The following is a 23528-nucleotide window of genomic DNA, read 5'->3' as shown; positions in this document are numbered from 1 at the left end:
TATTCTAGGCCCCAGAATTTAGCCCCTATCTATTCACTTGAGAAGAGTTAAGTGGGCCCTATAAAGCGGCATATATAGCTGCCCTCCTCTCCTATACGTGGGATGAGTTCCAGCAGGTAAATCTCTGTTCTTGGGACTTCTTTTTTTGGTGCTTACACTACTTAAATGAATCATTTGGAGGAAAAAAAAAAATGTAGGTTTGGAGTTACAGATTGTTTTTGGTTTGGTCAGGCGTTACCAGCAAACCCAGAGAAATTGTCACCAGCCTTTTCTAATGTAAGCGATTTCTGTGCTTCTCCCAGATTGTGAGCCAGAGGTGACTTTGGTGGTCCTTCACTTTTTTGTCTCCCCAGGGCTAAAACAGTCTGCATCCAGCACTGGACAGAGAAGCTGGGATTTTATAGCTACAGACTGTAGATAGAAAACACTTCTTCCTTTAGGGAGCTCAGTGATTCCAACAGAGCTGTGGAATTTGATCATTACTACTCCTTCTTATATTACTTAACTGAAATAGGTGATGAGTAAGCCCGGCAGAACTAGACATTAAGGTCATTTGGAGTCACAAAAGCTCCTGTTCCAAATGCGGGAATGTGGATGATATCGGTTTGCCTCTTAACACCAAGCTTTGGTTGATCCTCGGCCATACGCTTGAACTGTAACCACCCTCTTTCTGATTTTCATGTGCCATTTTACCTTTCGGTTTTTCTGTTTTAAAAGAATCCTTCTATTTGTTTCTTCCAGGTACCCTAACCTTGAAACCTTTGCTCTAGATGTCAGGCTTGTCTTTGACAACTGTGAAACCTTTAATGAAGATGATTCTGACATAGGCAGGGCTGGCCACAACATGAGGAAATATTTTGAAAAAAAATGGACAGACATTTTCAGAGTGAGCTGAAGTTATCAGAACTCCTTTCCCCTACCCCCCCCTCCAGCCCCCATTAAACGAGGACAAACGAGACCAGCAATGTGAACTGTTCTTTACGTAAAAGTGCAAGGCGCACACATAATTAATGACTGTTGTTTTTTTTCCTTTAAAACGTATCGCGGAAGAGTGATACTAATTCTAAAGGCTTCACTCCTACAGCAACCATGGCCCTTGGTTATTGGTTTGTGTGTTTTGTCAACTGATTTAGGTAGAACAGGGAAGCACACCCAAAGAATTTTCAAAGAAAGGGGTGTTCTAGTGCAATAGCAATGAAATATATCAAACCGCACTGAATATTCAACCACCAGAGCTCTACTTGGGGAATGGTTCTCCTTTCCCTCTCAATAAATATCTATTTTTCATTTTTTTTACTTTGTAGTTTATTTTTTAGTGAATGTATTTAATTTTATGAATTATTTATGATTAAACCGCATCCAGAATCTTCGTTTTCTGTGAAAAGGAAGAATTAGAAAATTGCTTTAAATCTTGAAAATACAACAAGGAATGTTTTAAAATATAAAACAAAGCCAAGTAAAACTGTTTACACTGATGTGCTATAAAAGCACTAAAAATTAAACTTTACTGTAGAGTTACAAGTACATTTATATATATGTTGCTGCATCACTTGTGTAGTTAAACTGTATTTCAGGACCGTGAAGAAAATTGAGACATATGTATATACTGTTCATTATTGTTTATATTAAGTCTTGTTTTAAATATGTATGATGTGTACATATTGTTTGCAGACATTATTGTTTATGCCTTAGAAGGATTGTAGCATTTTATTTTAGTCTTAAGGTAATTATAGATATGCAGCTTGTACAGTAATTATCCTCTACCAACACTGTGGAGTCTCCTTAATCTTGGTAGTGCCTGCCTTTAAAACAGGGTGTAGGGGATATTAGTTTTCCATTTTTTCTATTTTGTTATATAATTTCAAGCCACCAGGGCCTCAAATTCAAGTATATAATCATTTGTATCCATGTGGAATAAAATTGTGACAATTTCCTACGCACACAGTATTTTTTCATAGAAACATTTCCCTCCATTTGCCTTGCCACAGAAATAAATTTAAAAAAGACATTTGTAACCACTGTGTTTTATCTACTGTGTGTTGTGGTGGCCTGTTGGAGGCAGGTAGATCAGAATTTTTTTTGTACCTATGTAAGAGTACTTGAAGTTTTATTTAAAACAAAATGTTGTGGGAAAGTTAGCATTCTTTTTTTTTTAGGAGTGTTATTTTTCACTAGTATGTGTGGCACGGATACAATAAAAAACAGTTTTGCAAATCAGTTTTTCTCATTTTTTGAACCTGAGGAAGTATCAAACTTTCAAAATTAACACTTCTTAAATTGAACAATTTTATTCACAGCCACATAGGAAACCTAACCAGTTTTGATTTAATATAATAGTATATATTTGACCATGAAATAGTACAGAATGTTATTTCAGTTTGTTTCAACAACCAAATGGGAGGAAAAACAATGATTTTAAGAGAAAGCTGTTTGGGAATAGCACTGTCAGGTGGAAATTACAACAATTCTTTAATGGTGAACCAAGCCTTGAATGAATGTTAGCATGTTTATATTGTTATTCCATCAGTTTCCAGTAACATTACAGTAACACATTAAAGGCTATCCTAAAAAAAAAATGGATGAACCACTAAAGAGTGAATGAAACAAAATGTTGATGATGCTTCAATGGCCCATTAAGAAGTTGTTAATTGCACTGAGTTTGAACTTGGTTGATGTATCTGGTTAGAATTTAGAGAGCTTTATCTTGTTCTTGTTCTTAAAGTACTTTCAGTCGATGAATCAATCGATGGTAGTTATTGAGCACTTACTGTGTGCAGAGCACTGTACTATTTGCTTGGGAAAGTAAAGCACAACAGAGTTGATAGACACATTCCCAGTCCTAGTGGGACAATTCCTTACAAGTCCAGAAGGAATTGTTTACCACATTTTAGACCCCGTATACCCTAATGACCGGCTAGCACAACTTAAGTGGGAAAGATCTGTTCAAAATATACGCGACATTCCCAGCTGGAAAAGAATAAATGAAAAGAGAGAGGAAGGAACACATTTCTGCAGTCTGTATTCACAGAGGTGCCCTCCATCACTGGTGTCATTTTGAGTGTTTACTGTGTGCCGAGTCCCGGAACAGGCAATTTCAGAGGCAGTGAAATGGGGTATAAGATGCAGTCCTTGCCCTTGAATTTGCAATCTAATGTCCGATGTTCAGGTCAGGAAAACTGCCCATTTTAGTAGGGAAGGATGGGATTCTAAATTAAGTCAACAGTGGCCCTCGGCACTCACATACATTCTCAACTTATGTTAACTTACATCTGCATGTTTTATCCTTCCTTCTGCCACCAACAACTGGAGCATTGATTGTTTTTCCTCTGTTTGTAAACGACTTGTAAAATCTTTGAGGATGGAGGTTGCAGTCTTCGCAGTTACTTTCCCAAGCACTTACTACAGTGCTCTGCCCCAAATAGGCGCTAAATATTATTGATTGATTGATTGATTGGAACGGAACTAGGGTCTGTGTTTGAATGGAACTGAAGGTCCCATTTGTGGCAGGAGATAAACTAGGCAATGCTACACTTGGGAGATTGTCAAAAAGGTCACCCCTACAGCAGCACGCCTTTCTCGACTGCTGTTTGAGAAAGAAGTAGGGTGCTTCACAACCCTCCCCTCCCTGCAACACGCACACGTGCACACACAGGAATACGTGTGAGGATTAGAGTTCTTGCCACCACAGCTATTTCTTGGCTTTGACGTATTCCATCACTGTTCTATCGCTGTCATGACTTTAAAACTGCCTGGCGAACAACAAAAATCACTTGGCTCAACGTCTATCGCAATTTCAGGCATTGGTGGGAGGATTGCAGGTCCGCTTGGGTCACTAATGATTCAGTTAATAGAGTCATTAAGAGCTGGGCACTTTGCAGGTGGTAAAAGCATCAGCTACAGAACTCACCTTATAGCTCGGCAAATTGTAGTGTGTCCTGGTGATGCTTGTTTTGTCCACAGGGTTTTGTTTTTTTTTTTTATCCACTGCCTCCTTGGAGGATAAGGTGACAAATTGAGGAAGGATGGCGAGTTACCTCACCTGCTAAATGTGCAGAAATTCTGGCCTGTTTCTACCAGCGGTGGCCTTAATCACTGTCTATCCTTATGGAAATAGGACAATCCCTCAGGAGGACTGGCTGAACTGACTTGAGTATACTTTGAGACTCAGGTACAAATAGCTTTTATGTTTTTACTATTAAGCATCACACCACAAAATATGGATAGTGATGGCAGTCATCATTATTATCACGCATGTCAGCCACTTTAAATTTGATTTTGATGAAGCCACTAGTAGCTTCAATGCAAAAAAGAGAAGCCCTTAGACAAGCGAATTTAGCTTAAATATCAAATTCTCCTCTACGTAATAGGATTTTTCTGTGAATGAGACATCTGTCTTATGAAATTTAGCCATGGAAGTGCCACCGGCCAACCGAATGGGCTTTCTATAGCATTATTTCTAAAGTGCCCAAGATGATAAAAAGTGGTGTCGAGGGGTATAAGCGCATTTTTACTCCAGAAATGTTATCAATATAATTCCCCCTCTAAAGTAGAACTTAGTCAAATAATAATATTTGAAAGAGTAATAGTACAGGAGGAAAACTCATAAGACGTTCAAAGTCATTATATAGGAGACAAAGCAGAAAAGGAAGCAAGAGTTTTCCAGATAAAAGTTATACTACAAAATATTGATGTCCTGACTATCAGTCCTCAGAGAACCTACTGGTAATAGCAAAACCAAACCCATGATGAGGGAACCATATGATTATTAAAACTTAACTACTTGAGAATCCTTCTAGAGCCTAATGACCACTTATTGTGAAGAGGAAACACTGAACTGCTATTAGATCCAAACAAAATGCCCCCCAATGATGGTAATTTCAAATCTGTGGGGGTGAAGCAGAGAGTTGGAAATGGCGCCAACAACGGGGACACTTAGCAGATTTCTAAACTGAGGCTGAACAAGTAATTGCTGTCCTATAATGATTATCAACTAGTAAGTCATTTGTCAGCAGAGGAATTCAATAACCACCCCTTAAGCCTTGCATTGCAGCAACCACTAGAAACAAAGTTCTACTCAGATGTACTACCTTCCGCAGTGCTGAATTAAGCAAAATGATGAAGATGATGCCTCAATAGGTCATCCAGGCATCCTGGAGTAACCAGGAAAGGACCTCAGCATTCCACGTCCCTAGAAAGAGAATGAAGGATCCATTTGTGACATTTGACTCAATTGCCACGAGCAATTAAAAAAGAAACTACGGCCCTTGGCTGCCGTGTGAAAATCGCAGTACGTCTCCCCCAGTCGTGACAAACTGAACATCTGGGAATGTTAAACTCATTCTCCTGGATGGGTTGCTTATCCATGAGGGGACCAAGTGCATGTGCTAGGGAAGGAAGGGAAAGGAGGAGATGTGGGCAGAAGATTGAGTGGGGAAAGGCAGGGAGGAGGAGGAGATAGAATTTACAACGGGTACCCCAGTCCGGCAGGGTTTCTGCTTTATTCTGAAAAGTCAAAAAGTGTGTCCTCCCCAACTACTTCCTGGAGCCCAGATCTTGATATTGCTCCTGCTCCAGGCTGGAGGGTTTTGGCAAAGGTACGGTATTGGGGCTATCCCTCTCTCCAAACCCTGGAGAACAGTCTGAGTAGTGTCAGGGAAGGGGTGGCCTTGATTCTCTCTCTTCCTCTGCCAGATGAGAAGACAACCAGCAGCTACAGGAGATGCAGCTAAGCCAAGCGGCTCACACAACTTCACAGTGGGCCAGGGTAAAGCAGGTACCTCACCTCTAAATGTTTTCTTCTGATAGCCATCGTCGTTCCATTTACAGTAAACTCAGTTGCCATCAAGTCCCTTGGATTCTCTTTTCTTTGCCAGGATCTAGTTACTAGGAAAGATCCCGAAAAATCTGGGTTTAAAGAATGAAGCACAGTAAGGACCCTCATCACAACCATCTTCAGTCCTTCTAACTCCATTCACACTGAAAGGTGAGTTGTGGTATCCTGTAACCCCTGCCACCACCGTGCAATGCCAACTGAAGCGGGGCCAACTCCTCTGATCCCATTTTCCGCTCTTCTCATTCACTCATTCATTCATTCAATCGTATTTATTGAGTGCTTACTGTGTGCAGAGCACTGGACTAAGTGCTTGGGAAATCGGGAACTTAGAGAGAAGGTCCCTACCCAACAATGGGATCACATTCTAGAACGGGGAGGCAGAAAACAAAACAAGTAGACAGGGGTCAATACCATCAGAATAAATAGAATTATATACACGTCATTAATAAAATAGTAATAAATACGTACAAATATACACAAGTGCTGAGGGGAGGGGAAGGGGGTAGGGAAGAGGGAGGAATGGGGGCAATGGGGAGGGGAGGAAGAGCAGAAGAAAAGGGGTGATTCAATCTGAGGAGGCCTCCTGGAGGAGGTGAGCTCTCAGTAGGGCTTTGAAGGGAGGAAGAGAGCTACTTTGGCAGATGTGTGGAGGTAGGGCATTGCAGACCAGAGGCAGGACATGGGCCAAGGTTCAACGGCGGGACAGGCAAGAACGAGGCACAGTGAGGAGGTTAGCGGCAGGGGAGCGGAGTGTGTGGGCTCGGCTGTAGAAAGAAAGATTGGTTTAGATTGGTTTTGTTTGGAAAGAAAAATATTTTCTCTGGCTCAAACTCTGATTCTACTTTCGGCTGATAGTTGAAATCAAATGTGACTAGTCCTGCACTTTTTTCACAGAGCTCTAAAGTTTGGATTTTAAGACTTCCACATCTTTTAGCACTTCATCTACAGTCCTCTTCTTCCACTTCCTTCCTTTCCAAGACTTGCTCCTTCCTCCTCTGGATCTCAGATTCTCTGCCCTCCATCCAAACAAATTTGAATTTGTTTTGGCTGTTTATTAAGATTCTAGAGTTCCCTTCCTCTGGAGCGGAACCTTAAAACTGCCGGGTCTTACTGAATTTCCAGGACTGAGGATTCTCCAGCCCTAAATCTATTACACTAAATATAGACTAGGCAGGAAATTAGCACTGGGTACTAGGAGCGTGAACCAGGTTCATTCCCCTGTAATGCAAATGCTATACAGCTGCTGGCTTCAATGTTAACAGCTAAAACTCTTCCCTTTTTTACTTTGCAGTACTGTAAAGCGAGAAGCAGCGGGGCCTAGTGGAAAGAACACAGGCCTGAGAGTCAGAGGCTGCCACTTGTCTGCTGGGTGACCTTGGGGAAGTCACTTAATTTCTCTGTACCTCAGTTCCCTCATCTGTAAAAGGTAGGACAGGGGAGTATGTTGAACCTGTTTAACTTGTATCTACCCCAGCACTTAGAACAGGGGTTGGCACATAGTAAGCACTCGACAAATACTATTGTTATCATTATTATTAAGACCATTCGTATGGACTAGATCTAAACAATATCTCTCTGGGGTACTTCCTATTCTCCTCCATACGAACCTAGAACTCCTTATACTTACTTCATAGCAGCTGCAATCTATGAGGTGTTTCTTCAGGGAATTGGCAGGAGGCTCTCTGGAGGGTCTCCATCTCTGGCCTTCTCTGATCTTCTGGACCGGCAGCACCCAAACTTGCTAGCCTTGAGGCCACTGGGATTCTGTTAAGTAATCAGAATGTGCCTATTGTCTGAATTTGGCAGAGCCAGATAGACTGTAGTTTTAACTTGTTAGGCATTGTGGTATTTTTAAGTAGTTGAATGTACGGCTGTGATTTTTCATTATTTTAAAACTAATGCCACCCGGGGCTGAATGGGCCAGAGCCAAATCCCTCAGACTGTGAGTTGTCGCTCTGGGAAGGTTGGAGGCACTAAGGGGTCAGAGAGTGAGCACCTGGCTTCCATCTCAGTTCAGTGATGCAAAAACATCCAGCCACAGAGTGGGGGAAGAGGAAGGGAAGCTGAACAGTGGATCCTAACCGGCCTCCCCACAGACACTCTCACATATTCAGGCTACCAGGTTTGATGAAAAGGGCAAAGAGCAGAAACTAGCGAGGCCGCTAAGAGTCACTGCTGGCTACGGTCCCCTCCCCATTCACCCATCTGCATCTTTTAGGTAATAATAGTCTTTCCACACCTCTTTTCCTAGGTGTCTCTTCACAGAACTGAACCAGGTTGAAGGTGTTTATGCCTCATGCACTTTGGATTCTATTTATTTTATTTTGTTAGTATGTTTGGTTTTTTTTTTCTCTGTCTCCCCCTTTTAGACTGTGAGCCCAATGTTGGGTAGGGACCGTCTCTATATATTGCCAATTTGTACTTCCCAAGCGCTTAGTACAGTGCTCTGCACATAGTAAGCGTTCAATAAATATGATTGATTGATTGATTTGGATATGGGGCTGTCCAAAAAATTTAACTTCTCAGTTGTCACAGTTCTCCTTTCAAGCTGCACTCTTCTGTAGGTCTTTCTTGGTGTCTTTGTGGACCTGCTTTTTCTAGGATTATGCATTTTTTTTTTTTTTACTTCAGGCTAGGGCTGTTCCTCTGTGTTTGCATTTAGCCTATGTGCCATAGGTTCTAAATTATCTTTATTCCAGCAACCACTCACAGTGGCCAGTTAAACGGCATCATCCTCCCACTTCTTCCCCTGCAAATCCTTAACTGTTCCTCCTTGGAGTCAGCCCTGTCCTCTGTCTAGAGATGATCAATCAATCAATTGTATTTATTAGAGCGCCTACTGTGTGCAGAGCACTGTACTAAGTGCTTGGGAAGTACAAATTGGCAATGTATAGAGACAGTCCCTACCCAACAGTGGGCTCACAGTCTAAAAGGTAATAATATTCTTTCCACACCTGTTTTCCTGGGTGTCTCTTCACAGAACTGAACCAACAGAGGGTTGAAGGTGTTTATGCCTCATGCACTTTGGCTATGGGGCTGTCCAAAATATTTAACTTAGTTGCCACAGTTCTCCTTTCAAGCTGCACTCTTCTGTAGGTCTTTCTTGGTGTCTTTGTGGACCTGCTTTCTCTAGAATTATGCATATTTTTTTTACTTCAGGCTAGGGCTGTTCCTCTGTGTTTGCATTTAGCCTATGTGCCATAGGTTCTAAATTATCTTTATTCCAGCAACCACTCACAGTGGCCAGTTAAACGGCATCATCCTCCCACTTCTTCCCCTGCAAATCCTTAACTGTTCCTCCTTGGAGTCAGCCCTGTCCTCTGTCTAGAGATGATCAATCAATCAATCGTATTTATTGAGCGCTTACTGTGTGCAGAGCACTGTACTAAGCGCTTGGGAAGTACAAATTGGCAACATATAGAGACAGTCCCTACCCAACAGTGGGCTCACAGTCTAAAAGGTACTAATATTCTTTCCACGCCTCTTTTCCTGGGTGTCTCTTCACGGAACTGAACCAACAGAGGGTTGAAGGTGTTTATGCCTCATGCACTTTGGATATGGGGCTGTCCAAAAAATTTAACTTCTCAGTTGTCACAGTTCTCCTTTCAAGCTGCACTCTTCTGTAGGTCTTTCTTGGTGTCTTTGTGGACCTGCTTTCTCTAGAATTATGCATATTTTTTTTACTTCAGGCTAGGACTGTTCCTCTGTGTTTGCATTTAGCCTATGTGCCATAGGTTCTAAATTATCTTTATTCCAGCAACCACTCACAGTGGCCAGTTAAACGGCATCATCCTCCCACTTCTTCCCCTGCAAATCCTTAACTGTTCCTCCCTGGAGTCAGCCCTGTCCTCTGTCTAGAGATGATCAATCAATCAATCGTATTTATTGAGCGCTTACTGTGTGCAGAGCACTGTACTAAGCGCTTGGGAAGTACAAATTGGTAACATATAGAGACAGTCCCTACCCAACAGTGGGCTCACGGTCTAGCAGGGGATGGGGTGAAGGTTGGACTGTCTTTCCAAGGAAGAGCTATTGATAACCTCACTCTTCTCTAGGCTTTTCTAATAGTAGGATTTATTGAGTGCTTATTGAATGCACAGCCCTGAGCACTGTAATGAAAGTTTTATCCTAAAATGTCTCACTACAGAAAAATCCAGTAGTCAAGCTAACCCTTAAGTGGACTGGGGGAAGGAGAAGTTTGACAATTATATAATCTAATTTAACCTGTGATTTAACCCACATCAGAGACTGCAAGACTTGTCCCTCACTGAGAGCACTGGATTAGATGATAATCTTCATTCAATGGAGTGGAAACACCACAATACTGATCAGCTCAATTCTGGTCAGCTGATTTTAAATTCCTTGCTACAGTTTTCCCCCTCATACAAATAGTATAGTTACAAACAATACTTTGTGAAAATCAAATAAATGATCCAGTAAATGTATGAAGTAAATCACTAATTTGGAAAAATCCTCTGTATTTTTTCCTTTAACTTTGATTACTTACTGTTCAGCTCTGTACCATACATTTATTTGTTCATTAGTAGTCAGCCTTTGAGGAGGTAAAGATCTAATATGGAAGACAGGTGATTTAGTTACAAATTGTACACATGAGTGGGAACAGATAGTAATAATAATATGATGGTAGTTGTTAAACGCTTACTATGGGTCAAGCACTGTCTAAGTGCAGGGGTAGATACAGGGTTATCAGGTTGTCCCACGTCTTGATCCCCATTTTACAGATGAGGTAACTGAGGCACAGAGAAGTTAAGTGATTTGCCCAGTCACACAGCTGACAAGTGGTGGTGGGATTAGAACCCACGACCTCTGACTCCCAAGCCAGTGCTCGTTCCACTGACACTATTTATTTTATTTTGTTAGTATGTTTGGTTTTGTTCTCTGTCTCCCCCTTCTAGACTGTGAGCCCGCTGTTGGGTAGGGACTGTCTCTATGTGTTGCCGACTTGTACTTCCCAAGCGCTTAGTATAGTGCTCTGCACACAGTAAGCGCTCAATAAATACGATTGATGATTGATTGATTGATTGATTGACACGCTGCTTCTCTATGGAAACAAACAGTAAACAAAATGAGCAACAAAAAGGGCAAAAGAGTAAATATGATAGCATTCTAAGTGCTAAAGTGGCTGGTGAAATAACATGACTGAAGAGGTCGGGATTAGTTGGAGAATGCCTCCTGGAGGAGGTGGCTTTTCTGGGGGGCTTGGAATGCCGGGATGAGTGGGATTTGATGGATTGGGGTGGGAGGGGGAAGAATCCAGGCAGGCAGAAGGGTCCAGGAACAACGGGTTGATGACAGGAGAATGGAGAGCAAGGACTATTTACAGGGTTCGCTCCAGAGGCACAAAGTACCGTCTCTATATGTTGACGATTTGTACTTCCCAAGCGCTTAGTACAGTGTTCTGCACACAGTAAGTGCTCAATAAATACGAATGAATGAATGAAAGTATCGGAGTGGGCTGTGGTGGGAAGAAGAGTGGAGAATGAAGGGGAGGGAGGGAGCTGATTGACTGTTAGCCCGTTGTGGGCAGGGATTGTCTCTGTTGCTGAATTGTATTTTCCAAGCGCTTAGTACAGTGCTCTGTGTGATTTTGGGCAAGTCATTTCACTTCTCTGTGCCTCAGTTATCTCATCTGTAAAATGGGGATTGACTGGGAGCCCCACATGGGGCAACCTGATAACCTTGTAGTAGCATGGCTTGGTGGAAAGAGCCCGGGCTTGGGAGTCAGAGGTCATGGGTTCTAATCCCGACTCCCCCACATGTCTGCTGTGTGATCTTGGGCAAGTCACTTCACTTCTCTGGGCCTCAGTTCCCTCATCTGTAAAATGGGGATTAAGACTGTGAGTCCCACGTGGGACAACCTGATCACCTTGTATCCCCTCCAGCGCTTAGAACAGTGCGTGGCACACAGCAAGCGCTTAGCAAATGCCTCATTATTTATTATTATTACCCCAGCAATTAGAACAGTGCTCGGCATATAGTAAGCGCCTAACAAATACTATCATTATCATCATTATCATTGGAGAAGCAGCGTGGCTTAGTGGAAAAGAGCCTGGGCTTTGGAGTCAGAGGTCATGGGTTCCAATCCCTACTCCGCCGATTGTCAGCTGTGTGACTTTGGGCAAGTCACTTAACAGAGAAGCAGCGTGGCTCAATGGAAAGAGCCTGGACTTTGGAGTCAGAGGTCATGGGTTCAAATCCCGGCTCTGCCACTTGTCAGCTGTGTGACTTTGGGCAAGTCACTTAACTTAATCCCCCTCTCCATCCCCCCCACCTTACCTCCTTCCCTTCCCCACAGCACCTGTATATATGTATATATGTTTGTACAGATTTATTACTCTGTTTATTTTATTTGTACATATCTATTCTATTTATTTTATTTTGTTAGTATGTTTGGTTTTGTTCTCTGTCTCCCCCTTTTAGACTGTGAGCCCACTGTTGGGTAGGGACTGTCTCTATATGATGCCAATCTGTACTTCCCAAGCGCTTAGTACAGTGCTCTGCACATAGTAAGCGCTCAATAAATACGATTGATCGATGACTTAACTTCTCTGGGCCTCGGTTACCTCATCTGTAAAATGGGGATGAAGCCTGTGAGCCCCCTTGGGACAACCTGATCACCTTGTAACCTCCCCAGCGCTTAGAACAGTGCCTTGCACATAGTAAGCGCTTAATAAATGCCGTTATTATTATTCTCTGGGCCTCAGTTCCCTCACCTGTAAAATGGGGATGAAGACTGTGAGCCCCCTTGGGACAACCTGATTACCTTGTATCCTCCCCAGCGCTTAGAACAGTGCTTTGCACGTAGTAAGCGCTTAATAAATGCCATTATTATTATTATTATCATTATTATAAATAGGCCGGAATGACTGGATTGCGAAAGACCGTTGGTCCAGCGCGCTCCGCCCTGCCCTTCCTCCCCGGGGAGGAGCAGGGAGGGCCGCGCCCCCGGACGCCTGCGCAGTGACGTCCCCCGGGCCGGGGAGGGGCGCATGCGCGCCTCGGGGGCGCCCACAGCCCTTCCACGTGCACGAGCTTTCCCACGGGGGCGGGGCCGCGCCGGGTGACCCGAGGCGGGTCCCGGGAGCGCGCCTCGCGGGTTTCCTGAGGCGGGTGACGTGAGCGCGCCTCGCGGGCTACCTGGGGCGGGTGACGTGAGCGCGCAGCGCGGGCTACCTGAGGCGGGTCCCGGGAGCGCGCCGTGTCACCTAAGAAGGGTGACGTGAGCGCGCCGCGCGGGCTACCTGAAGCGGGTGCCGTGAGCGCGCCGGGGTACCTGAGGCAGGTCCCGGGAGCGCGCCTCGCGGGTTTCCTGAGGCGGGTGACGTGAGCGCGCAGCGCGGGCTACCTGAGGCGGGTCCCGGGAGCGCGCCGTGTCACCTAAGAAGGGTAACGGGAGCGCGCAGCGCGGGCTACCTGAGGCGGGTCCCGGGAGCGCGCCTCGCGGGTTTCCTGAGGCGGGTGACGTGAGCGCGCCGGGTTACCTGAGGCGGGTCCCGGGAGCGCGCCTCGCGGGTTTCCTGAGGCGGCTGACGTGAGCGCGCCGCGCCGGCTACCTGAAGCGGGTGACGTGAGCGCGCCGGGTTACCTGAGGCGGGTCCCGGGGGCGCGCCTCGCGGGTTTCCTGAGGCGGGTGACGTGAGCGCGCCGCGCCGGGTTACCCGAGGCGGGTACCGGGAGAGCGCCGGGTTACCTAAGGCGGGTGACATGAGCGCGCCTCACGGGTTTCCCAAGGCGGGTGACGTGAGCGCGCGGCGCCGGGTTACCTGAGGCGGGTCCCGGGAGCGCGCCGCGCCGGGCTACCCAAGGCGGGTGACGTGAGCGCGCCGCACGGGCCACCTGAGGCGGGTGACGGGAGCGCGCCTCACGGGTTTCCCGAGGCGGGTGACGTGAGCGCGCCGCACGGGCCACCCGAGGCGGGTGACGTGAGCGCGCGCCGCGCGGGTTACCCGAGGCGGGTCCCGGGAGCGCGCGCGCGCAGGGCGCCGGGTTACCTGAGGCGGCGGGTGACGGGAGCGCGCCGCCGGCCCTGAGGCGGCTTGTGGAGGAGGACGCGCCGCAGACGGACGGACGGAGGGACGGACGGGCCGGGCCCCCGGGTCCGGAGCAAGCTTGGCAGGTGGGCTACCAATCAATCTGCGCATCAGGCAGAAACTCCTCACCCTTGGCTTCCAGGCTGTCCATCCATCCATCCATCCCCTCGCCCCCTCCTACCTCACCTCCCTTCTCTCCTTCTCCAGCCCAGCCCGCACCCTTCGCTGCTAATCTCCTCACCGTTAGGCCTCGTTGTCGCCTGTCCCGCCATCGACCCCCGGGCCTGGAATGGCCCCAATCCCTCTGCCCCTCCGCCAAGCTCGCTCTCTTCCTCCCTTCAAAGCCCTCCTGAGAGCTCACCTCCTCCAGGAGGCCTTCCCACACTCAGCCCCTTCCTTCCTCTCCCCCTCGTCCCCCTCTCCATCCCCCCATCTTACCTCCTTCCCTTCCCCACAGCACCTGTATCATCATCATCATCATCAATCGTATTTATTGAGCGCTTACTATGTGCAGAGCACTGTACTAAGCGCTTGGGAAGTACAAGTTGGCAACCTAGAGAGACAGTCCCTACAAGGGGGAGACAGAGAACAAAACCAAACATACTAACAAAATAAAATAAATAGAATAGATATGTACAAGTAAAATAAATAGAGTAATATGGACAAACATATATACATCATCATCGTCATCAATCGTATTTATTGAGCGCTTACTATGTGCGGAGCACTGTACTAAGCGCTTGGGAAGTACAAATTGGCAACATAGAGAGACAGTCCCTACCCAGCGGTGGGCTCACAGTCTAAAAGGGGGAGACGGAGAACAAAACCAAGCATACCAACAAAATAAAATAAATAGGATAGATAGGTACAAGTAAAGTAAGTAAATAAATAGAGTAATAAATATGTACAAACATATATACATCATCATCATCATCAATCGTATTTATTGAGCGCTTACTATGTGCGGAGCACTGTACTAAGCGCTTGGGAAGTACAAATTGGCAACATAGAGAGACAGTCCCTACCCAGCAGTGGGCTCACAGTCTAAAAGGGGGAGACAGAGAACAAAACCAAGCATACTAACAAAATAAAATAAATAGAATAGATATGTACAAATAAAATAAATAATAAATAAACAGAGTAAAAAAAAATATATATATATATATATACATATATACAGGTGCTGTGGGGAAGGGAAGGAGGCCATGTTTGTACGTATTTATTACTCTATTTTACTTGTACATATCTATTCTGTTTATTTTATTTTGTTAATCTGTTTTGTTCTCTGCCTTCCCCTTCTACACTGTGAGCCCACTGTTGGGTAGGGACCGGCTCTGTATGTTGCCAACTTGGACTTCCCAAGCGCTCAGTACAGTGCTCTGCACCCAGTAAGCGCTCAATAAATACGATTGATTGATTGATTGACGGCGGGGGCCCGAGCCGGGCCTCTCCCTTCCCCTCAGGGAGCGGGATGGCGGCGGGGCCTTCGCCCAGGACAACAGCAATCGGACTGGCGGCTTTCGCTAATAATAGAACAGAATCATGAGAATCACGGGATTTGATTAACTTTGGGCAAGTTAATTCACTTCCCTGTGCCTCAGTTACCTTATCTGTAAAATGGGGATTAAGACTGAGCCCCCCGTGGGACAACCTGATCACCGTGTAACCTCCCCAGCGCTTAAAACAGTGCTTTGCACAGAGCAAGCGCTTAATAAATCAATCAATCAATCATATTTATTGAGCGCTTACTATGTGCAGAGCACTGTACTAAGCGCTTGGGAAGTCCAAATTGGCAACATCTAGAGACAGTCCCTACCCAGCATTGGGCTCACAGTCTAAAAGGAGGAGACAGAGAACAAAACCAAGCATACTAACAAAATAAAATAAATAGAATAGATATGTACAAGTAAAATAAATAAATAGAGTAATAAATATGTACAAACATATATACATATATACAGGTGCTGTGGGGAAGGGAGGGAGGTAAGATGGGGGGGATGGAGAGGGGGACGAGGGGGGTTAATAATAGGGGGATGGCATTAATAAATGCCATCAAAGAGATGGCCATTAGAGAAGCAGCGTGGCGCAGTGGAAAGAGCCCGGGCTGGGGAGGCCGAGGTCGTGGGTTCGAATCCCTGCTCCGCCACTTGTCCGCTGTGGAACCTTGGGCACAGTAATCGGACTGGTAGCGTTCGCTAATAATAGAACAGAATCATGAGAATCACGGGATTTGATTAACTTTGGGCAAGTTAATTAACTTCCCTGTGCCTCAGTTACCTTATCTGTACTCTGTGCCTCAGTTACCTTATCTGTAAAATGAAAATCATTCATTCATTCACTCATTCAGTCATATTTTTTGTTTTTTGATAATAATAATAATAATGTTGGTATTTGTTAAGCGCTTACCATGTGCAAAGCACTGTCCTAAGCGCTGGGGTAGATACAAGTTGATCAGGTTGTCCCACGTGAGTCTCACAGTCTTAATCCCCGTTTTACAGATAGGGTGACTGAGGCACAGAGAAGTGAAGTGACTTGCCCAAAGTCACACAGCTGACAATTGGCAGAGCCGGGATTCGAACCCATGACCTCTGACTCCAAAGCCCGGGCTCTTTCCACTGAGCCACGCTGCTTCTCTAATGGCCATCTCTTTGATGGCATTTATTAAGCGCTTACTATGTGCAAAGCACTGTTCTAAGCGCTGGGGAGGTTACACGGTGATCAGGTTGTCCCATGGGGGGCTCAGTCTTAATCCCCATTTTACAGATAAGGTAACTGAGGCACAGAGAAGTTAATTAACGTGCCCAAAGTCACACAGCTGACAATTGGCGGAGCCGGGATTTGAACACATGACCTCTGACTCCAAAGCCCGGGCTCTTTCCACTGAGCCACGCTGTACATATGTTTGTACAGATTTATTACTCTATGTATTTTACTTGTACATATTTACTATTCTATTTATTTTGCTAATGATGTGCATCTAGCTTTATTTCTATTTTGATGACTTGACACACGTCCACATGTTTTGTTCTGTTCTCTGTCTCCCCCTTCTAGACTGTGAGCCCGTTGTTGGGTAGGGACCGTCTCTATATGTTGCCAACTTGGACTTCCCAAGTGCTTAGTACAGTGCTCTGCACACAGTAAGCGCTCAATAAATACGATTGAATGAATGAATGAATGAATGTGCAAAGCACTGTTCTAAGCGCTGGGGAGGTTACACGGTGATCAGGTTGGCCCACGGGGGGCTCACGGTCTTCATCCCCATTTGACAGATGAGGTCACTGAGGCACACAGAGAAGTGAAGTGACTCGCCCAAAGTCACCCAGCTGACAATTGGCGGAGCTGGGATTTGAACCCATGACCTCTGACTCCAAAGCCCATGCTCTTTCCACTGAGCCATGCTGCTTTTTATTGAGCGCTTACTGTGTGCAGAGCCCTACTGAGAGCTCACCTCCTCCAAGAGGCCTTCCCAGAGTGAGCCCCCTCCTTCCTCTCCCCCTCCTCCCCCTCACCTTGCCTCCTTCCCCTCCCCTCAGCACCTTTATAGATGTTTGTACGTTTTTATTACTCTATTTATTTTATTTGTACATATTTATTCTATTTATTTTCTTTTGTGAATATGTTTGGTTTCGTTCTCTGTCTCCCCCTTCTAGACTGTGAGCCCGCTGTTGGGTAGGGACCGTCTCTAGATGTTGCCAACTTGTGCTTCCCAAGCGCTTAGTACAGTGCTCTGCACACAGTAAGTGCTCAATCAATAATAATAATAATGACATTTGTTAAGCGCTTTCTATGCACAGAGCACTGTTCTAAGCGCTGGGGAGGATACAAGGTGATCAAGTTGTCCCACGTGGGGCCTCACAGTCTTCATCCCCATTTTACAGATGAGGCAACTGAGGCGCAGAGAAGCTAAGTGACTTGCCTGAGGTCACACAGCAGAGATGTGGCAGGGTCAGGATTCGAACCCATGACCTCTGACTCCAAAGCCCGTGCTCTTTCCACTGAGCCACGCTGCTTCATTCAATAAATACGATTGAATGAATGAATGAACGCAGAGGACTGTACTAAGCACTTCGGAAGTACAAGTAGGCAACATAGAGACGGTCTAGATGTTGCCAACTTGTACTTCCCAAGCGCTTAGTCCAGTGCTCTGCACACAGTAAGCGCTCAATAAATACGATTGAATGAATTGAATGAATGAATTAATGCAGAGCACTGTACTAAACGCTTGGGAAGTACAAGTTGGCAACATATAGAGACAGTCCCGACCCAACAGCGGGCTCACAGTCTTGAAGGGGGAGACAGAAAACAAAACATAGTAACAAAATAAAATAAATAAAATAAATATGTACAAGGAAAATACTCATCTGTAAAATGGGGACGAGGACTCTGAGCCCCACGTGGGACAACCTGATCACCTTGTATCCCCCCACCATTCATTCATTCATTCAGTCATATTTATTGAGCACTTACTGTGTGCGGAGCACTGTACTAAGCGCTTGGGAAGGACAAGTCAGCAACACAGAGACGGTCCCTACCCAACAAGGGGCTCACAGTCTAGAAGGGAGATCCAGACAACAAAACAAAACATGTAGACAGGTGTCCAAATCATTAGAATAAATAGAATTATAGCTAAATTCACATCATTAACAAAATAAATAGAATAGTAAATCTGTACAAGTAAAATAGAGTGAGATTCCCCCCCGCCCCTTCTAGACTGTGAGCCCGCTGTTGCGTAGGGACTGTCTATATGTTGCCAACTTGTACTTCCCGAGTGCTTAGTACAGTGCTCTGCACACAGTAAGTGCTCAATAAATACGATTGAATGAGTGAATGGACTCAACTGTGATTGCGAGCCCTTTGAGCGACAGGGACCGTGTTGAATTCCCACTTGTGTATTTTTCTCCCAGTGCTTAGTATAATGGTCTGCACACAGTAAGTGCATAAGAAATAGTCATACTACTACTAGGCCACACTGCTTCTTCATCTCACATAGAACTGGTCCTTCCCTCCTGGGTTGCTCCAACACTTTCCTTCTCCTTGCCTTCCCATCCTCATCAGACGTCGTCCTCCATGTCAGGGGAAACCCAGACCCCTTGGAAAGTGAAGCTGCCCGGCCTGGTGGAAAGAGTGTGGGGCTGGGAGTCAGAGGACCTGGGTTCGAATTCCCGTTTTGCCACTTGGTTCCTGTATAACCTTGGGTAAGTCACTCAACTTCTCTGCGCCTTACTTCTCTCATATGTAAAATGGGAATTAAATCCTTCTCCCTCCTACCTAGACCGTGAACCCCATGTGAGACAGAGACTGTGTTCAATTGGATTATCATCTTGAATCTACTCCAGTGCTTAGGACAATGGGAGAAGCAGCGTGGCTCACTGGAATGAGCACGGGCTTTGGAGCCAGAGGTCATGGGTTCAAATCCCGGCTCCGCCAATTGTCAGCTGTGTGACTTTGGGCAAGTCACTTCACTTCTCTGGGCCTCAGTTACCTCAGCTGTAAAATGGGGGTTAAGACTGTGAGCCTCACATGGGACAACCTGATCACCTTGTAACCTCCCCAGCGCTTAGAACAGTGCTTTGCACCTAGAAAGTGCTTAATAAATGCCATTACTATTATTATTAATGGTTGGCACATTCCACTTAACAAATACTGTGATGATAATGATAGTGTGGTACCCCAGGGAATATAGAAATTGAAGTCCCGGCCGTTTCAAGCCCTTTTTAGGAATGGCAAGTGTGAATGCCGCATTCTGGCTGCAGCGTCCGAGAAGAGGGTGATGAGCAGTTGGGGTGAGGCACCCATCCTAACAAGCAGGCCCATAGCCACTGGCTTGTCAGTCTTTGAGCCTTCAGAATTCCATTTCTCAGGTGTCTTTCCCCCCAGATTTTGGGAATGAGCATTGAGAGTAGCTATGGTATTGGAAAAAGTGGTGTGCCTGGGAGTACACCCTAAATCAGTCGTATTTATTGAGCGCTTACTGTGTGCAGATCTCTGTACCAAGCTCTTGGGAAGTACAAGTTGGCAACATATAGAGACAGTCCCTACCCAACAGTGGGCTCACAGTCTAAACACCTTAATCACTATACAGCTGCAGTTAGCTAAGGGTGGGACCACTCTGACCCACCTTGATTTAGCCATATCTAATGATCCAGTTTGGGTGTTAGAGTTTCCGGACCATTCCCTCATCATCCTTGACCCAACTTGGCCCAGCTGTACTGTAGGCCCGGAATGAGGGAATTCTCCACCAGCATAGCAATGGTATTGAATCATCTGTTGGTCAGGGAAGATAAGAATTAGGTAAGGAGTTGCACATTTACACTCTGTTAACTTGGTCATCTGACAGGAAGAGAGGAGTCAGGAAGAAAGGCAGGACCCAGAAATAAAATAAGCCCCGGCTGGTTGATTAAAACAATTGGCAAAGCAGGGTGGTGGTGAATGTTTTGTGAGAACGGGCGTTTTCCATACGTGTTGAGAATATGATGGTAGCAGAATTAGGGGACGTTAACCTGCTGTTCTAGGAGAAAAAGCCCCCATGTTATTGGAGACCTGGGTGCTTACAAACAAGGAAATAGATTATGATTTGGGTCAACAGGTAGTCAGCATTCCTGTTGTTTAGCTGTCCGCTGCCTTGATCCCCTAAGCGGCTAACCAGTGGTTATTTACTGAGTGCTTCCTGTATGCAGAGCACTGTATTAAACACCTGGAAAAGAATGAAATAGGTAGGCAGACATAGTCCGTGCTCTGTTACATTCCTTATGTTATGCTCTCCATGCCTCAGAATCAGCAGATGGTTAGTATTCCATCTAAGTAAAGGGTATGACCTTGTGAGGAGTTGTCACACTACAGGGCTTAGCTAAGGCATCCATCCTGAACTCATGTAGTGGCAAGGAGTGTAGTCATAGTTTCTGCTCGTTAGTTTTGAACGGCAAACTTTGGTAACGGCTGGATTCATTCATTCATTCAATCGTATTTATTGAGCGCTTACTGTGTGCAGAGCACTGTACTAAGTGCTTGGGAAGTACAAGTTGGCAGCATGTAGAGATGAGAGCAAGAACGATAAGGAAGGTGAGATGCAAAATGCCTTCTGTATATGCATTCACTGACACTTTTGTGAGCACATTTTCTTTACATTTCATGCAGTCTTTCTGCCTTACTCTTCAAGAACCTGTAATAATAATTATGGCATTTATTAAGCGCTTACTATGTGCAATGCACTGTTCTAAGCGCTGGGGAGGTTACCAGGTGATCAGGTTGTCCCACGGGGGGCTCACGGTCCTTGTCCCCATTTTACAGATGACGTAACTGAGGCACAGAGAAGTTAAGTGACTTGCCCAAAGTCACACAGCAGACAAGTGGCAGAGTCTGGATTAGAACCCACGACCCCTGACTCCGAAGCCTGTGCTCTTTCCACTGAGCCACACTGCTGCTTCTCAAGTGTGGCTTAAAAGGCTAGTGTGAGAATGCAGGACTATATGCTAAGCACAGGGGTAAATGCAAGATAATCAGGTCACATACAGCTCTGTCCATATGGGGCTCAATGTCTAAGAAGGGGGACTAAATCTCTATGCCAAGCCTTGAGTTTGGAGCGCATATCAGATAATTCAAATATATGATGTCCAAGTTCACCTGTAGTGGTTGCACAGCCACTTCCGTGTCAAACAAAAACTCCGTACCACGGGCTTTAAACCACCTGATTACCTTGTCCCCTCCTATCTTACCTCAATAATTTCCAACTTCAGTCCAGCGTGCACTTCGCTCTTCTTGTGTCAACCTCCTCACTATATCTTGATCTTATTTATCTCACTGCAGACACTTAGCCCGTGTTCTGCCTCTGGTGTGGATTGCCCGCCCCCTTCACATCTGATAGAGGCCATCACTCTTCCCACCTTCAAAGCCTTATTAAAAGCACATGTCCAAGAGACCTCCTCTGACTAATACCTCATTTCCCCTTCTCCCTCTCCATTCTCTGTCGCCCTTGCACTTAAGATTTGAACCCTTATGCACTTACGTGCATATCTGTAATTTATTTCAACGTTTGTCTCCCCCTCTATCAATCAATCAATCGTATTTATTGAGCGCTTACTGTGTGCAGAGCACTGTACTAAGCGCTTGGGAAGTACAAGTTGGCAACATATAGAGACAGTCCCTACCCAACTGTGGGTTCACAGTCTAAAAGACTGTGACTATAAACTCATAAACTATAAACTCTAGACTATAGTTTATATACTAGAAATTCTAGACTATAAACTCATTGTGGGCAGGGAAATGTGTCTACCACCTCTTGTTTTATACTCTCCCAAGCACTTAATGCAGTGCTCTGCACTCCATAAGGATTCAATAAATAATAAATCCATAGATAAGAGACAGTAAGGATAATGAATTCTGATGTTTCACACGGCTGTCTTAGCTTTAGGGTGCTTCAATTTCCTCATCTGTAAAATGAGGATTTGTAGTGTTCTCCTTCCTGCTTGGGTTCATAGTCACCTGGCACCTGATTATCTTGTACATACATATCTATTCTATTTATTTTATTTTGTTAGTATGTTTGGTTTTGTTCTCTGTCTCCCCCTTTTAGACTGTGAGCCCACTGTTGGGTAGGGACTGTCTCTATATGTTGCCAACTTGTTCTTCCCAAGCGCTTAGTACAGTGCTCTGCACACAGTAAGCGCTCAATAAGTACGATTGATGATGATACCCCAGCGCTTGGAACAGGGTTTGGTACGTAGCAAGGTTTAACAACTACTATTTATTATTATTATCATTATCATCATCATTATTATTGTTTGATATCTGATTGCAGTGTCACTACGGCACAATTGCCGCCCTTGCTATTTGGGGTCAAGTGTGGCTGAAAAGGCTAGTGTGAGAATGACAGGACTGTATGCTAAGCACTGGGGTAAATGCAAAATAATCAGGTCAGATACAGCTCTGTTCACATGGGGCTCAATATCTAAGAAGGGGGGACTAAATCTCTATGCCAAGCCTTGAATTTGGAGCTCATATCAAATAATTCAAATATATGATGTCCAAGTTCATTTTTAGCCCTTGCCTTCCTGTGTGGATAATTTGGGTTTCTTGTTAGTCTTTTGAGTTGTCAAATTTTTCACACCCTCTATTCTTTCTATTAACAAAGCATCCTAAATTGGGCAGTCCTTGATTTTTTTTTTTTCCTAATGTGTCGTGGAGGTGAAGAAGTACTAGCAACAAAGAAGTTGGGGAACTAATGAAAGCTTAGTTGTATAAATCAGGGCTAGAGGATCTAGGCTATAGAGGTGTTGACCATAGCCTCTGCTTCCAAGAAGGGTTGTAGGAAAATGCCTTACAAGGTTCCAGTAAGCACAGGATTTTTGGAATTATTCGCATCAAGTCTTATGCGCTTCAAATCTGAATTCCCACGGCTTGTCAAAAACTAAACTCAGGCTTGTTTTATTGGAATATAAATGTTGATTGTCATCAGATCAATTCATAGAGCATCTCTATAGATTGATTTATTGATACCAATTTTGTGCCACGTATCATTGAAACTTCTCTTTATTTCCAGGACAATGCCTATATCTCCAAATATAGTGATCCACACAGCAGTTTACACAGAAAATTCTTAGATTTTTTTGGACTCTGCTTTGGGGATTTGTAAGAAGATACGTTTTTAT

At 45.0% G+C, this 23528-nt stretch overlaps 2 protein-coding genes and 1 long non-coding RNA gene across 5 annotated transcripts in view; 2 read left to right on the top strand and 1 right to left on the bottom strand.

The window, feature by feature from the left end:
• Positions 1-2217, top strand: part of BAZ2B (bromodomain adjacent to zinc finger domain 2B) — a 232511-nt gene extending 230294 nt beyond the window's left edge. For 2 of the 3 annotated variants that reach the window (XM_038751842.1, XM_038751843.1), the window contains one exon: positions 742-895. In XM_038751842.1, coding sequence (XP_038607770.1) covers positions 742-895 — 154 coding nt within the window. Of the gene's footprint in view, positions 1-741 lie in introns of all 3 variants that reach the window. The other variant, XM_038751844.1, reaches the window with a different exon arrangement.
• Positions 1337-13935, bottom strand: LOC119932554. The gene is made up of 5 exons (XR_005452334.1): positions 13846-13935; positions 7461-7597; positions 5783-5883; positions 3908-5188; positions 1337-1375 (listed from the first exon to the last, which is right to left on the bottom strand). It is a non-coding gene; the product is annotated as an uncharacterized LOC119932554 (long non-coding RNA).
• The window catches only part of WDSUB1 (WD repeat, sterile alpha motif and U-box domain containing 1), a 35138-nt gene continuing 25415 nt past the window's right edge, over positions 13806-23528 (top strand). Inside the window, exons 1-2 of the mRNA XM_038751845.1 lie at positions 13806-13970; positions 18940-19079. Of these exons, the coding sequence (XP_038607773.1) occupies positions 18952-19079 (128 nt within the window). The 5' untranslated portion in view covers positions 13806-13970; positions 18940-18951. The remainder of the gene's footprint in view (positions 13971-18939; positions 19080-23528) is intronic.

Source organism: Tachyglossus aculeatus, chromosome 9, assembly GCF_015852505.1.
Source record: "Tachyglossus aculeatus isolate mTacAcu1 chromosome 9, mTacAcu1.pri, whole genome shotgun sequence".
Classification (NCBI taxonomy): domain Eukaryota; kingdom Metazoa; phylum Chordata; class Mammalia; order Monotremata; family Tachyglossidae; genus Tachyglossus; species Tachyglossus aculeatus.
Note: the sequence above shows the minus strand (reverse complement) of the source record. Positions and strands in the feature narration are given on the sequence as shown.